Consider the following 17,296-nt stretch of genomic DNA (forward strand, 5'->3'; position numbering starts at 1 on the left):
CCTTGAATGAACTTATAATTATCATTTTCATTCAACGATCATCATCATTTATTATATCCTTGTGTGTACTAAGAGAATATATTTAATGAGAGGATTATATATATATATATATATATATGCATAAATAGTTAAAATTTAACCTGTTTAATTGTTATGTTAGTGTTTTAATTTAACCTTTTCACGTTACACGTATATTCAAAAGATTATTAAAACGAATAAAATGTGTAAACCATTTGGCAAATTTATGATAGGGAAACATTTTGGCAGTACTTGAAATAAAAGTTTGAGGTTTGGTAAGAATTTTTCATTTTCACGATAGGTTTCACACGTGTTGAAAAATGATCGTCATATATTAAGTGAAATAACATGAGGTTATGATTGGCTATTTCTTTTCTTGTCTTCCGTTCACACTCGTGCTTTCACTGCGCTTGTCATCTTCTCAAGTTTATTTTTTTAAAATCTCTATGGGTTGGTCGGGAGCAAAATTTTGAAAGGAGAGAGGAAAAAAAAAGGTATCTTTTATTTTAAACAAAAAATATATAATTTTATGATAATAAAAAAGTATTGTAATAAATGTATGTTATATCTCGTTTATTTTAAAAAATAAAAAATCTTTTTTTTTTCATTTCCTTTTTTTTTTTTCTAAAAACTTATAATTTGTTTTATTTGTTTTAATAATTAGTGTTTTTTTTTATCACGTTATGATATAATTTATAATTTTTTTAAAAGATAACCTATATGTATATATTGGTTTACTGTATACAAGTGTTTTTAAAATATCATTTTATTTACTTTTTTAACTAATATTTTAATAAAAATATTTTATAACTGCCTCAATATGTGAATGAATGAATATAATGCTAACCTTTAGAAGCAAATTTTATAAACTTTTGTTATATTTTTTCACATTTTAAATATTTTTTATCATTTTAAACATTAAGTATTAAATATATATGTATATATACATTTAATTAAAATTATAAATAATATTTAATAAATTTGTATTAATTAAATTTTTTATAATTATAAAAGTTAAAAAAAAAAAAAACTCTATATTGTAGAACTATAAAGAAAAATAAACAATGCCAAGTACAAAAGGCGTAGACATTAACTACGTGGCTTAATCGAAAACCTATTCATTGCCGAGTTCTATTCAATTTTATGCACATGTGTCTCTCTCGATCGACGAAATCGGAAAGCCATGATGGAACTTGAATTAGTTACTATTTTTCAAACCATTTTTATAATGTATATTTTTTTTTCCAATTAATGATATAATATATTATTAATTTTGATTTAAATATTTTTATTTTATTTTATTTGTATATTACTTAAAAATTTTACTAATCATGAAAAAAAAACAGTTGTAAAACTTATGTGATTTTTAATTTCTAAAATGCATCAATCCCTGTGCTAGCTAAGTTGGGCAGTGGGCACCACTAAAATAATAGAGAAAAAGAAGTACATAAGAATATATTGTACGAAATTATAAAGAACAAATTTTTAAAAATAAAATATTATAAAATTTAAAATATTAATAATATTAAATACTATAATTTTTAATAAAAATATTAGTTTTAACGTTTTAGCGTATGCCTTTAGATTTATATTAAAAAATGGTTATATTATAATTAGAAAAATCTGTTATCCCACCGAATACGAGGTGATACACTGCTGACCAGCACAAGCACTATTCGGGGCCACTGCCACTACTACTACTATTATTATTATTATTATTATTATTATGACATAACTAGTTTATGGAATTCTGCATCATCGTCTGGCAACTACAAATCAAGTTGATTTAACTTTATAATTTTTCATAAAATTATTGGTTTAATTAAAGTAATATTGCAATTAATATTCATCTTCGAATGATTCTGCTAATGTCCTCGATAAAATCAAACTAATGATGATATATTTTATTTCAATAAATTTTCTATTCTTAATTTCAGTTATTATAAGTAACATTTTATTTACAAGGCATCCAACGCAGTGTTGTGTTCATGATGCACATGATAATAATACTTACTCTCTCTCTCTCTATATATATATATATATATGATATTATTTTTTAATGTTTTTATTTATGTTGCATATCAATTAATTTTTATTTTAATAAAAATGTATTTAATATTATTATATATTATTAAAATAAAATTTTCATATTGATTATAGTACTTATATTTCATTATTTTTAAAAAAATCTCCCTCCCTTTTATTATATTGATTTTTAATGATAATAATATCAATTTTTTATTCAACTTAATTCTTAATATTAAGTTTAAATATTTAATGATAATAAATTTTATTAAAAAATATTAATTATATATTTATATCTTTAATATAATAAACATTTAAAAAAAAATATTTTTAAATAATTAAATACAACCTTAAAAATTAAAATTAAAATTAATAAAATCTTAATCATATTTATATCTTTATCTAATATTTGTATCTATCTTTTAACTATATTTTTTTATCACTTCGCATTTTTTTATCAAATTTTTTATCTTCCTTATATTTCTAAAATAAAATGGAATATATGGTGAAAACGGTAGAAAAAGAAAATGAAAATTTTATTATGGGACCTGCGACCAAAGTTTTTTTTTTTCGTTCCTCACAATCAGTAAAGAAAACGGGTAAGAAAAAGGATATTGAACAAATAAAAAATCTATCCTTGTTATAATATGTAAAATGTTATTTAACATAATTATATATTTTTTATTTTTTCTTTATAACAATAAAAGAAAAAACATATTTTTCTTATTATTTTAATATACTCTCTATATCCAAACAAATCATACAAAGTTCGTCGGAATAATAGCATGCTTTTTTGAAGGGAAAAACCAAAAAAGGAAACGTGCATGCCTTTGTGAGTTGTCTCGTGATCTACGTTTCGAGAAGGCTATACATCGTGTATACAAAATATACATGCCACTTGTTTTTATTACAAAAATATATATTTATAGAAAAATAATTTCAAATAATTATAAAAATGTTTAAAGATTATCTGACAAGGCTTTAAACTTTACAATAATAACAATTTAAAAATAAAAATCTAAAGAACTTGTATATTTATTTATTTAAATTGATTAATAAAGACAAATAATTATGAATTTTATATAAATTCATGGAGGAGGGTGGGGAGGGGGGAAGAGTCAATGATCGCCCCGCTTGAATCCGTCACTTTCCTTCATAAATAAATAGTTTTGTATGAAAAGATAATCTGTCTTTCAAGATCATAAGCATATTTGGCTATGGCAGGTAGTGGTATATGCTATTTTTTAAAAGAGAGAGAGATCGACATCCCTTTATTTTTTAACATATCCATTCGGAATAAAATGATATTAATTTCTGGCTGAAATTTAACTTTAAAATAAAAGTAAACACTCTAATACAAATTTAAAATGAAAAATATTATTAACATATCATAAGAGCGTTAAAACAAAATCTTCACACTCTAATACCAACAAAAATATTTAAAATGAAACAGATGCACTTAAAAAGGAAGAAGATAAGATTCAATCTAAGTTACCTTTATAGAACACAGCAATAGAATGTTGATGGCAGAGTGACTTACCTGAAAGACTGAAACACGATTCTCCAATCTCCACCGCCTGAGATTTTTTTGCATAAGAACACAGAGCAAAAGTTAATAATGTCAAAATTAGGGAGAGCATACATACATTACGTATGCTTCCTCCCTCTGCGGATGCATCATACCGCCCCATCGCTAAATGGTCCCACACGGCACCGTTCCCTATGAACAATATCAATGATCCAACGACTCACATTAAAGTTGCATGAAAAACGAGTAATATCTTGTCCCCATCCTTTACCTACACTACTATGCACTTGTGGAACCCTTATTGTAGACCTGTTAATAATATTTATATTATTGTTATTATTATTATTCCCTATGGGAGATAACATCCCACCCACACACAATCCCTGCATTCTAATGGAGGATTCATGGGTGAATCGGCATCTTCATCTGGTAAAATTATCATAATTTTACAATCTGTTGTTCTTTGAGTATCGTATATACATGGCTCGGTTTAATTGTTTCATGATTTTTCAATTGATTGTTGTAGGAAATGGATTATGAGGATAATTGTTTCTTCCATGAGAGTCACGGCGACGAGTTCCTCAGAGACATCCTACAGCAAACGCCTTCAGCTTTCTCTTCCGAAAGTGAAAGCGATCACTCATTTCACGCCGTTCAAAACAATTCCATCCCCAACGTCGCCGTTGCCGCTTCAGACGGCGCCGCTTTGAGTCAGACTCAGAGGCATGGGAACTTAATCAAAAGCAACAGCTCCAACTCCTCAGACGGTTCCAATTCCAAACGACCTCGTCGTTTCTCTTCTCCAAAGACGTACATTCTGTCGTTCGACAACTCAACTATGGTACCGGCCACACCCGAACCCTGCCTCAATTATGACCAATTATTGGGCGGCGATGGCGTGGGAAGCCTCAGGCCTTCTAAACGAGCCCACGAGAGTCAAAGCCCGGAACCCAAAGCAAGGCCCAATCAAGGAGCTAAGAGGGCCCGAAGCTCTTCTCAGACTTTCGATCACATAATGGCAGAGAGACGAAGAAGACAGGAACTCACAGAGAGGTTCATAGCACTCTCGGCCACCATTCCAGGCTTGAACAAGGTAATTTACTCAATTCAATTTTTCTTGTTAAAATGTACATGGGACAAATCACTTTAATTATTAATATAGTAAATTCTAGTTTAATAATAGCATATGCTAAAAGGATCAATATTTTAAATTTAATAATTGTTCTAGGTGCTCATTGTTTGGTTCTTGCTCATTTTCACCGTCAATCCTACCTATTGTAGCATACACACACGTTTTATATTTTAGACACCTAATCTTACTTTTCATAAATCAAAAACCTAAAAGTTATTAATTTTCTTTTTAAAAAATGTATTATTTGAGGCTTGAATTCAACTTATGCATGGATCAGTATTGAAATCCTATAGTGCAATTTATTTTTTGGTTTTTTTTTTATATTCTTATCGATTAATGACCGTTCCATGTTACTTTTATTCTAATTACATAATTTTGACAATCATGAAAGGAAAAGTGATTTTGAATTTTTACTAGATCGATCATTATTTCAAAGTCATTGCAAATGGGTCACTGGCCAATCTATCTGCAATATTCTATGATATATACTCATTCCGTATGTATTATAAAATTAATTTATCCCTATATTGTTGGCATTAAGACTCGGTCATAAATCTGAATCCTGCAACAAAATTTTTGAAATATGTTTTTACTTACGTCCAATTTGTTTACCATTCTTGTCCTTTTATGGTAAAAAGAAGAAGAGATAAGAAAAAGACGAAAAAGATTATGTGATGAAAAGGCACGAAATTTGCAAAATATTTTGTATGATTAGATTCTGTCTGTGGAGTTTTCTATGTCCTATATGACTTTCTAGTACGCCACACAGCGAAAAACACGTAGAATTGTTGAAATCAGAAATTTACAAAAGAACTTGGACCCACTAGAGAGAATGGAATGGAATGGTTTGTAATTGTAAAATTTCTATGTATAGACGGACAAGGCTTCTGTACTTCGAGCAGCAATAGATTATGTGAAACAACTTCAAGAAAGGGTACAAGAACTAGAAAATCAAGACAAAAAGGGGGGTGTAGTAGAATCAGTGATATTGATGAAGAAACACGATCTGAATGGGAATGAAGACACCACCTCAAGTGATACCACCTCTGATAATTGTAGCATCCTTCCCGAGATGGAAGCAAGAGTGTTGGGAAATGAGGTTCTCATTGAGATCCACTGTGAGAAAGAAAATGGCATTGAACTCAAAATACTCGACCACCTTGAAAATCTTCATCTCATTGTCACCGGTAGCAGCGTCTTGCCATTTGGGAATTCCGCTCTTTGCATTACTATCATTGCTCAGGTAAATAAATATTGTTATTTATTATGTATTTTTTATCTTTGAATTGAATTGATATATAAACTACTTAATTTGAATAATGCAGATGGGTGACGAGTACAAAATGACAGTGGATGAACTAGTGAAAAACCTTAGAAAAGTGCTCTTGAAGTCACATGTGCTATGCGACAGTGATCCGTACTAGTGTATCAAACAAAGTTGTAGGTATGGAATTGGAAAGTTTTGAACTGTGGCCATCTTCGAATTTGGTTCCTTTATGTATTGATCGTAACATTAAATAAGCAAAGTGTATGTTCGAGATGAATTTATCCTCCGAATTTACTCTGATATCTTCTTTTTTTCCTATTTGAAAACGAAAATTCTTGTTACGACATTGTCAAATCACCATCCATGGCATGTGTTCCCAATTAATTATAGAGCATAAATTCGACCAGACATTATTTACACATTGGGGCCACCCAAAATATTAAATGGACCTGACGTTAAGTGCAACGATATCCCTGTCCCACGTTATTGCTTATTAAATCTTGTAGTTGATATAATTGCTGGATATAGATCTTATCCGATGCGACTATCTTAATCAAATGGTCGGGCCAATTTAGATTTTTTTTATATTCTTGTTTTGATTAGAAAATTTAATGACAAAGGTAAAGAAATTTTTATTTAAGTTTTATCAGATGAAGATGTAATTATTTCACATTAAAAATAATTATTGTTTTTATAAGAATACACATAAACACTAACTAAACAAGAGAATAATCGTAAATTTAAATTATATACAATAAACGACCATGATAAGGCAATACTCTTAACACTCACCCCCAAGAATCAACCAATCATGATATTTTGACAGTAGAGTCAGTGGACGCCATTGATGAGGATCAGAGGTGCTAGTTAATAAACAGAGTGAAATACCGTGAAAAGAGTTCAGATGAAGTTGTAATTATTTTTCATTAAGAGTAACGAATGATTTACAAAGATTGTATATATGGGCTGTACAAGAGAATTATCATAATTCATAGTATAACAACCAATACCATGATTGAGTGAATGCTCTGACGTGATACTTCAATAAGCTGGTATTTTTAACGAGATTGCATTATTATTTGCTCACTTAAATATATGTGAAAAGCTATATCCCACGTGTAGCATCCAATTTCTGGTGCCATGTTGCTCTATAGTTGAACTCAAACTATTTAGATGAATCATATTTAACGAGACATAATTAATAGATGAACGAATTAAGAAAACTTAGTATCCCACTTTATGAGAAATAATAATGAAAAGTGGGGAAAGCTTATGATTGTAAGGTAAAATGATCAAATTATTTTACTTTGAGAAACCTAGGTTGGGTTTGTGGATTCTTTTGCAAAGAATAAAAAACATGGGGAATGGAGCAGAAATTAAATATCATATAGCAACAAATTCGAGTGTGACGTATGACAAGGGAGAATACAAAGCTTTAACGACAACAAAATTGATCTGTTTGATCTTTGATAGAATGTTTATAGCTCAAATATCATAAATATTTTTTAATTCATAAAAGTGGAGAAACTAGTTGCAATCATGATCAAGAAAGATTAAAGGTGTGAATTAAGAACCACACTTTGCCTACCTCACAAAAGAAGAACCCAAATGAGTCATTCAAATACCCTTTTATCATTTTTACGTGCTCTATTCATGGTCAAGAAATTGGATCGATATGCACAAAGAAGAAAATGAATGGTGGAGAGCTACAAGTCTTTGGGAATAATATTTCAACTTAATTAATTAGTATATATATTATGTAGCGGAATGAGAAAGGATGGTCGACATAGGATTGAAATAACTTGTCTCCTTCCTATGGATTTTTTCAATTTTTTTTTCTTGGATTCCTTAGCATTCTTAAATAGGTATTGTTTCTCTCTGTGATGTACAAAAAGTGGGATAGTTAAAAAAAAGTGATTTAAACAAAATATAATTTAAAACACCATTAAAAATTCCATGCGTGTCCAAGAACATTAGTCAATGAAAGAAAAAGAAAAAAATTTGCCCTTAAGGACAAAACATGTTAAGGGAACCAGAAAGAAGTGGGGCTATAAGTTAACTCAGTTAGCATCTTCTTGTTTCAGCTTCCTACTTTTTAAATGGACACTTTGCTCTTTCCAATTATAGTCTATTAACTTTTTAAAAACAAGTATCAACAATTGTTACAGTAAATTTTTTTAAAAATAATTTTTAAATACTGATTTAATTTTGTTTATTGTGAGTTATTGAAAATTATTAAATTTATTCAATATATAGTTCTGTGAGTTATTGCAAATTCACAGACTATTGTTCGATACATAATTTTGTAAAATTTTAACTTTATATTATCTTTGCACTTCGCCCTATATAACCAAAGCTGCATTGAGGAGCGGTTATCAAAATAGGTCGAGAGCCACCAATATAAATATACAAGTTGTTTTACCCGTATGTTATATCTACTAGTTGTTTTATACTTTTAATTATTTTATTTTATAAATGAATATTCAATTTATACTACTTTAAATTTATTTTTTATTTAAAATATAGTAAAAGATTTTCCGACAGACAAGCGTTTTAAATATAAAAATAAATAATACATACACATATATTCGTAAACGAATCTTATCAAGTGTAATAATTGTATGAATTTTATTTTATTTTTTACTCTATCATAATATTTGGACAGATTTTAATTTTAGCTTTTATATATTCCTAACATATAAAACAAATCATGTAAAAATAAAAAAGTACAATTTAAGAGTTTAATATTAATGCATTATTAGGGTAAAAAATTTTACACTGTTAATCAATTAAGTTGCATTGTGATATAATTTGTATATTAATTATTATATAAAAAACAATTTTTGTAAATATGATAACTTATATATAATTTAATAATAGTGTACTATAGGTGTATTAAATTAAAGTTATTTTGTTAGGCTATGATAATCTGATATAAGAAAAGTAAATATTTAATTTTTACTATACGATTTTTTTATGATTTAAATTTAATCACGATCATATTTTAATAATTTTTAAGTTTGAATGGTTCTTTCAATAAATTATACATGTTACAGTCATCAAATTACACATCAACCAATTAATTCAACTAATTCAAAACTTTAATAATAATCTAAAACGGATATATTTTCTTATCTCTCCCCCAATTTATTTTCTTATTTATAATCAAAATTAAGGACTTCTGTGAATTGAGAAAAAGAATGATTTTTTCAAAGGTTTATTTTCTTTCTATATAAATATTATTATTTTTATAAAAATATTTGAAAGTAAATTATAATTAAAAAAATATATTTTCTCAAATCAAACAAGTCATTCATGAATCAATTAATATAAGAGTAAGATATCATAATAAAGCATAACAAATTCATCTGAAAAAGCACATCATATACAAATTCATCTCAAATCAAACAACTCTATTTTACTAATTATTTTTACAATATGTTTTATAACTTTTTTTTTCCTTATATCTCTCACTACATATGATGAGCAAATGGCTCTCCAAAACTTCCAAATCCTTTAATTTCGACTAGTGGACTATTCCTTTATTTTTTTTAATACCAAAATATGCATGCTATATTAATTATAAAGCATCAGCAGCCAGTACATCTAGGAGTATCCCAAGCTGTTCCTTATTATACAAATAACTTGGAAGACATTAAGTTTACCAAACTGGGCGCAACAAGCCTAGCTATCTGCTGGAGGATTTGCAACCCTTCAAATTGGAACTAGATGTTCATTGCTGAAACTGAGCAATCATCTATAGAATGCATTAAATTATAAGATAGTGCCATAATTCATGAAATTATATTTATAAGTCATTCTGTTCATCAAACAGTAGTAGACTCTCCGTCATGAATATATTCATGATTGTAACTTAATTCCAGAGCCAAAATCACACCCTCACGAAGAGCTAGAAGTACTTTCGGAATTTTCGTATTATCAAATACCTAGTTTCATAATTGATACTGTAGTACACTGATCATTGTTCTACTTCGGATGAGTGCAAGAGAGCCAATCTCAGGTTTTTCACTAGATCATTCATTGTTACGTTGAATTTGTCACCCATCTGCATTAATTGAAGTTATAATTAAGGGCTTATAGCAGTGGCACAACATGACAATGTTATCAAAATATATATATGTCTAATAACAATATCTACTTGGTAGATCACAATTGTTGCTGGTAATAGACATCAATTGGATCTTAATTTTTCCTTCAAAGATTTATGATATATCGTTGTGTGTACCTGAGCAATAATGCTGATGTCAAGAGTTGAAGTCCCAAATGGCATCGCGCTGTTGCTGATTGTGAACAGATCAAGATTACCAAGATGGGTCAAAATTTTGAGCAAAATGCCACTTTGCTTCTTGCAGTGAATCCGGAGGAGTACATCCTTTTGAAAGACTCTTGCTTCCACTGTGGGGAGTGTTTCATTGGTTCTGTAGCAGTCATCAGAGTTCATTGCACTTGAGGTGATGCCTTCTTCAGTTGCAATGTGGGATTTGTGATGAATGAATGACACTGACTCAACCTTTGTCTTTTTGCATTGTTCTTCTAGCTCTCTTACACGTTCTTTAAGTCGTTTCAGATGACTGATTGCTTCGCTAAGTATGGTGGCCTTGTCAATCTAGACTTCATAAAACATTTCAATCTTGGATTATAAATTGTTCATTGTGTAAGAAATTCAAAAGCTCGTAGTTGGTTTTTATCTTTTTTTTTTTGGCAAAATTATTTTCTTCCAAACTAATGAAATGTCCATTGTATTGATTATGCTCATAAAAATTAGTCTTACATATATAAAATCTCATGAAAACAAACAACTTGACATTCCACGTGTAATATCATTAATGTGATATAAAATGAAAAGAAGAAAACGTTTAAAGAAGAAATTGCATTAAATTAAATTCTTCTTTTACACACTTTTTTTCATTTAGCTTGTGACAACATGGATCGTCGACTGATCTGATGTAACTCAATTTTATACAAATGAATCCCGTTAATTAATTATATTACGACATATCAAACTAAAAGATGAATTGAACTAGAATAATTCATTAATTCTAGAAACCAAATTAAAGTTGAAAAGGAAAAACCATTGACCGACATCATGTTAAATGTGATTAATTATTCCACTGTAAACATGTGACATCATGAATTACTAACCTTCTTCAAGCCAGGTAGAGTGGCTGATAATGCAATGAACCTCTCTGTCAATTCTCGTCTCCTTTTTCGCTCTGTCATGATATGGTCTAGTGTCTCTGCAGAGCTTCTACCTCTCCTTATTGTTTTGTTGACCTTTGGTTCAACCTCATGTTTTTCTGAGACCCCTTTTGAGGCCTCCTCATGGTAGGGCTGTTTTCCACCGTAGGTTTCCCTGATGGCTGCTACTAAGATGGAGTCATCGAAAGACAAAATGTAAGAGTTTTGGGAAGTGGGTGTGACAGATTTTTCAGGTGCATGTTGTGTGAACATGAAGTTGGGGATGTTGTTGCTCTTGATCACAGGGTTGCTGCACTTGTTGTTGACTATGGTTGTGCAACCACTGCCACTGTGGATTGAGTTATTTTGATTCTTGGGAGAGTGAGTTTCACTGTCAGAAGAGAAAACTGGTTGATGCATGATCTCTTGAAAGATCTGATCTTCATCATCCAATGACTCGATCTTGTGGTGTTGATTAAAGAAATCATTATCATATATTTCCTATGGAACAAAATAATCAAATTCAATCACCAACATGTATATATACATAAAACTATATCATATATTAATTTGCTTATCATATATGATCTATGTCGAATATAAATATATAATTTGATGTTGTGTGTGTGTGTGTGGTTACCATGTCAGAGAACCAATATTTGTGGCATGGCTCCTCCATTGGCAGAGAAGAAAGAAACTACCGAGACTTTGTTGTGGATCCAATCTTAAGGATAGAGAAGAAAAATGATGGAAGATAAAAGGAAATGGGGATGGCAGAAAACAAAGACTCGTTGAACATGCAACTTTTATTTCCACCGTTCGATTTCAAGCGATTTCACGTATTGTGCTTATCATTTGGAAATCATTACAAGTTAGGACCAAGGACCACATGGGGGGGGACAGTGATGTTACCTTACCATCCTTCTTGCAGAATGTTAAAAGCTCATTTGTCTCTCACTTCTCACGATTGGGACAGTGGAGAATTAAACTATAAAAATAGAAGATATACATAAATTTGTGTTTACTAAATTTAATGATTAAATAAAAAATATTTTATAGTATGTGTAGACTACAAGGTAAGCAGATAAACACGAATCAAACAGACTAAAAATATTTCAAGCATGTATTCATAGATATTTTAATGTGTAAAATTTGATATATCATTTTATCATAGTATTTGTATATATTTTTTACTATATGTTGTATACAACATATGATTTTTGTAAACAAATTAAATAAAAAAGAATAAAGTATAATTTGAATGTATTGAAAATTAAAATAGGCTCAAATGATGTACAAAAATATTTTATATCAATATTTTAAATTTTACACATTCAGTCTCTTTCTCTTTGTCTCTATTTTCACTTCTAGCATAAATTTTGTTATAAATTATGTCAACAAACTAAATAAAAAATATATATAGTTTCTTTTAAATTTATTTCATCATGCTCGGATATATCTTTATTATATAAAAATATTGTATTTTTTTTTCATAAAATCATTTAAAATTTACATTCAAATTTAAAATATAGTTCTTATTTATTTAAAGAATAATAAGTTTTTACTTTATTTTATTTATTTTATTACCTATTTATTTGTCTCATGCACCCTCTTCTTATATATTTTGTTAAAATTTTACCTTTTAAAATTTTAATTTTTTATTACAAACTAATAAATGTTTTATAGCATGAAAAGACATAAAATAAAGAGTACAAATATTATAAGCATGAAAGATAATAAAATTATAAATAAAAAATAGTAATTAATAAATACTTATGAATATATATTTTATATTTCTATTGAAGATTAATATACTGATAAAATAAATTTTTTAAAATTTATTAAATTTAATGTACTTTCAGTTATCACCAAATCACCAAGCCCAATCAATCTATACAAAATTATTCCAACTTAACTAATAATTGAGTTTGAGTTTCTAAGTATATACATTAAATACTACTTGTAGCTTAGAAAAGTGATATTACAATATCATATTATGATTTTTATGAATAGTGATCGATAAGTATCCTAAAAGAACCATTACGACGTGGGAGTTTGAAGCTTAATATACCAATTAATTCACCTTCATAACCCATGAAATCATCTCTTTTTCGTTTGAAAGAATAAAATGGAAACCAAATATTAAGAGTATTTCGAAGTCTGATGATAAAGTATATATGACAGACTACGGCTGATATGGGCCAAATTTCGCGGAAACCAAACAAAGCAATCAAAGTGCTATCAATTACAAGCCCTTTGGAAATGCAAAATGATTCCTCTGCATCGTATGTTGGAGAAAAGAAGACATTGACAGTCAAAATGAAAAAGCAATTCCCATTCGATTTTGTGTTGCAATTTGCATGTTTTGTGAAATCATCGACACAAACTGTCAATTCAGCATTGCAAGAGCTTCATCCGTGCTTGTAAAAGTGCCCATGGGTTTTCCCATTTCTTGTCCAACTCGAATTGTATGTATACATAACGATGTTGTTGAAGCATAACAAGAAAAACTCAAACTTTGTGGCGCCCTCCATTACTGTTCCCAAAGGGCATTACACAATTCATACCTATCCAATGAAAAAGTTATGAAAGCATCGAAAATTTGTCGTCTTCTTACGCTGGAGAAGGTATGTCGAGTCCTTTTCACCATTGCATTTGTCTTCTACGGAGCTTCGTGGTATCAAAGCATGGATTCTTGTAAATACTTTGTCTTTTGATGTTTCTGGAACAAAAAAAGTATTCTTGTACTGTGTATTTAATATGCATCATGAAATAAATAATTTTATAACAGTTAATAAAAATATACTAACTAAAAAATGATTAAACCAAAACAAATATCCCTTGACTTTATATGTAAATAAAATTACATGGATACGAAAATTGAGAACTTATCCTTTTGTTTATTGTTTATTGGTTATTGGTTATTGGTCAATGGGGAAGGGAGCAGGTGCAGAAGAAAGGGGAAGTGGGATTCTGTAGATCAATAGGGTTTCCAACCCTGTTCTTGTAGATTATATACTGTTAGTTTCACCACTTGATCTATTTTAGAATGTATTTGAGTTTGAATGGATTAACTTATATACAATTAATTTTATTAAAAAGTGAGTTTAAAGTGATGTGATTTATATTTAAATATTTTTAAAGTATATAATTTTTCGGAAAAATTAAACATAAAATTTTTAATTTAATACGAAAATTATAATTTATCACATTAGTCTAGAAGTGAGTTTAAAGGCAAAAATCAATTTTAATAAAGAGTGTCTGAATATTAACTATTTTTATAAAATTATATTGCACTGAAATAAACATAATTCTGTGACATTTCAATATAGATATAAATATGCACTTAATTACAAGTTCAGAACAAATCTAAGTTCGAAATTTTAATTCGTACGATTTTGTTAAGAGTATTTTTTTTTTCAATAAGAGTTTTGGGTTCTGAATTGTATGAATGAAGTTTTGGTTTCGGGCCTTTATAAAGAAGGGGCTAAAAATGGGAACCCAAACAAATGGGTTTGGGCTCCAGTTTGGAGCAACAAAACGAGTCTACTATTTTAGGCCTTTATACCAGAAGAAAAGTTTTTGGGTGTGGTAGATATCAATAATATATTATATTCTCTTTTTTTCTTCCTCATAAATTTTGCAATCTTAGTTGAAAAGGTTATGTAAAACTCAATAAACCCAATTACTAACCACATCTACGTGCCATTCCCTTCTTTCTTTCCTCTCCCATCCCCCTATGTTTAACACTGATTATTCAACTAAATAAGACCCGTTCTCCTTTGGTTCTTGCCTTAGGAGAACCAAAGGAAACAGAAATTGTTTTCTAGCATGTTGTTTTATATATATATATATATAATCCAACTCTCAAAATAATTTTAGAAAATATCGATACACTCTTAAAAAACAGATTTGGGTATATATGATAAGGGCGTCATCCAACACTTTCGAAACCAATTCTAATAACTGCAAAGTTAATTTTCAAAATTAATTTCTCAGAAAGCAATTGGTAAAGAGGGCATTCTTTTATTTTTCTTCTTTCTTTATTTATTTTTTCCTGGATAAATAAAGAGGGCATTATTTTGTGTATGTGCGAAATGCGTGAGATTATTGAGATCCTTTCCTTTGACCACCAATCATCTTTGCCTTTGGAAGTACTCAACTCTCCTCAATCCCACATGTCTCTTGGTATGCTTCTCAATGCCATTTTAATGAAAAGGAAACGTGGATATGGAAGAATATTCAAAAGCAGCACCAAAAATTGACCCAAAAGAGAACACACAAAAAGGTTGCATTATTTAGGCAAAGACTCAGTTCCCACAAAGCCATGAAACTTGCAATGAAGAGGTAGAAGCTTACACAAATTTGCATAGCACTAAAGTACGAAAATGATAAAGATATCATTGAAACACACTTTCTTTGTCTCTTATTCTTGGGATTTTCTAAGTTTACTTTCTCTCTCTTTCTTTTGCAAAATCCAAAGGCAAAGAGGAAGACCTAGCTACTCGCCACTCCATGCAAGCAAGGCCAAATCTCTTGGTCCAAAGAATGAGAACAGTGCAAAACACAAAAAACTTCGCGTGCATGCTTCACCCTCTACTTCTCTACTCTCTTAGGAAAACCCACCTTCTCTTTCTCCAATTGCGCTCGCACACTCACCCATGCTTCACTGTGCTTGTGGAGTATTGACCGACATTCTTTGTAATTCACAGAGAATGTTTACTCAAAGAATATTGTCACGTAAATTAATCATTTATTTATGAAATTAACATATAAGTCGTAGTTGCACACTATTTCGCTGATTTTTTAATATTTGGTATAGAAATATCTTATGATCAATTAATATTCTCGTTTATTCCATTGTTGTTATCTTACGTGTCATTTATCAAAGTAAGTATCATATACGAAAAAATGGGTACATAACCCAATTGTTACACTACACTAGCAAAGGGGCTACCTTGGAAAATGTGAAAACCTATGTGTTTGTGCGTGCGTGAGACTGAGAGAGTTGAGTTGTGTTGATTCTTTTGCATAGAACCTTGAGAAAGGCACATTTTTAAAGAGATTGACTTTGGATTCAAGTTTCAACTCCGGACAAATGAAGACGAGGGAGATAGTCTACCCGATTATGAAGATAAAAATTCTTTGATAATAATCTTATACACATTCTATTTTGATAAAATTTCACATAAATAATATAGAATTATAATTTATATTAAATTATAACCAAGGTAAAAGTAAATGTCAATTACGTAATGTTCGAATCTGAAGCTTATACGAGAGTGAAATTATCTTTGAGCTAGCGAGAATACGTTGTTTTGCACGCTTTTTGTTTACGATTTGATAACTCGAATTTCAAGTTTACGCACGTGAAGTTGAAAGAACATTGATTAATATTTGTCTAAATAAAAAGTAGGGAAAAAATGCTTAACATTTCTCTATCCAAATCCTTTAACTCGAACTAATACAAATTAATACATATCTTAAACATTAACTGATTGCTCTTCCAGTAACTATAATAAGTATTTACTAACCAATATGACAGTTTAAAGACAAACTATTAAGGTTGAATTTGAATAAATTTTTTAATAAGTATTTATAAAAATAAAAGTAATAAATTAAATTTTTTATAAGTTAAAAATAATTTATACTTTCCTATTTAATTTTTTTTAATTTTTTAAATTAGAAAATTTAATTAATTAATTGTTAAAATGTTTGTTTTTACATTAATTTTTTCTATAAATAGTTCTTCAAAAACTTACACAAACTGAATTTAAGTCTCATAACACAAGCATGAATGTTATATTAGAATAAATTTTCCCCAGCTTCATGATCGTACTCACATCCAATTACACTTGAGATATGTACCTGACATGCAAATTTATAACGTACAGATGTGTAAATGTAACACTAAGAACTGACGACCAAATATAATCTAATGATTCATAATAAACTAAGTTTATAGATGCGGGGTAATATACGTATAAATATACGTGAATGATATTACATTATACTTAATATTAGTGTAAAGAAAATGCTATGTATGTTAGTTATACGTTATACAGGTTTATTACTTTATGCAAAAAGTAGTATTTCAATCGAAAATATTCTCTGTATTTTAACCATA

General features: G+C 29.0%; 2 protein-coding genes across 4 annotated transcripts; one reads left to right on the top strand and one right to left on the bottom strand.

Moving 5' to 3' along the window:
• Positions 1-3,634: 3,634 nt before the first annotated feature.
• LOC113857138 (transcription factor bHLH18-like) lies at positions 3,635-16,867 on the top strand. 3 transcript variants are annotated; one of them, XM_027488894.1, is made up of 4 exons: positions 3,635-3,817; positions 4,098-4,664; positions 5,578-5,946; positions 6,029-6,242. In XM_027488894.1, the coding sequence occupies exons 1-4, from the start codon at positions 3,779-3,781 to the stop codon at positions 6,125-6,127; spliced, it is 1,074 nt and encodes a 357-aa protein (XP_027344695.1). In that variant the 5' UTR covers positions 3,635-3,778; the 3' UTR covers positions 6,128-6,242. The 3 variants fall into 3 exon arrangements, with proteins under 3 accessions (XP_027344695.1, XP_027344694.1, XP_027344696.1); XM_027488893.1 differs by lacking the exon at positions 3,635-3,817 and adding an exon at positions 3,922-4,000 and having other exon boundaries at positions 6,029-6,319; XM_027488895.1 differs by lacking the exons at positions 3,635-3,817; positions 6,029-6,242 and adding exons at positions 3,935-4,000; positions 16,856-16,867 and having other exon boundaries at positions 5,578-5,959.
• On the bottom strand, positions 9,874-11,590 carry LOC113857139 (transcription factor NAI1-like). Its single transcript, XM_027488896.1, has 3 exons — positions 11,134-11,590; positions 10,217-10,597; positions 9,874-10,036 (listed from the first exon to the last, which is right to left on the bottom strand). Exons 1-3 carry the CDS (start codon positions 11,587-11,589, stop codon positions 9,950-9,952), a joined length of 924 nt encoding a protein of 307 aa, XP_027344697.1. The 5' UTR covers position 11,590; the 3' UTR covers positions 9,874-9,949.
• Positions 16,868-17,296: the final 429 nt, after the last annotated feature.

The sequence above is a fragment of the Abrus precatorius genome, unplaced genomic scaffold (genome assembly GCF_003935025.1).
Source record: "Abrus precatorius isolate BTA unplaced genomic scaffold, Abrus_2018 Scaffold153, whole genome shotgun sequence".
NCBI classification, from domain to species: domain Eukaryota; kingdom Viridiplantae; phylum Streptophyta; class Magnoliopsida; order Fabales; family Fabaceae; genus Abrus; species Abrus precatorius.

Coding starts and splice junctions, on each gene's coding strand:
- LOC113857138 (XM_027488893.1), top strand. CDS start 3,923: ATGGGAGATAACATCCCACCCACACACAATCCCTGCATTCTAATGGAG. Junction 4,665..5,577: donor CCATTCCAGGCTTGAACAAG/GTAATTTACTCA, acceptor TTCTATGTATAG/ACGGACAAGGCTTCTGTACT. Junction 5,947..6,028: donor GCATTACTATCATTGCTCAG/GTAAATAAATAT, acceptor TGAATAATGCAG/ATGGGTGACGAGTACAAAAT.
- LOC113857139 (XM_027488896.1), bottom strand. CDS start 11,589: ATGCATCAACCAGTTTTCTCTTCTGACAGTGAAACTCACTCTCCCAAG. Junction 10,598..11,133: donor CTCTACCTGGCTTGAAGAAG/GTTAGTAATTCA, acceptor TATGAAGTCTAG/ATTGACAAGGCCACCATACT. Junction 10,037..10,216: donor ACATCAGCATTATTGCTCAG/GTACACACAACG, acceptor CAATTAATGCAG/ATGGGTGACAAATTCAACGT.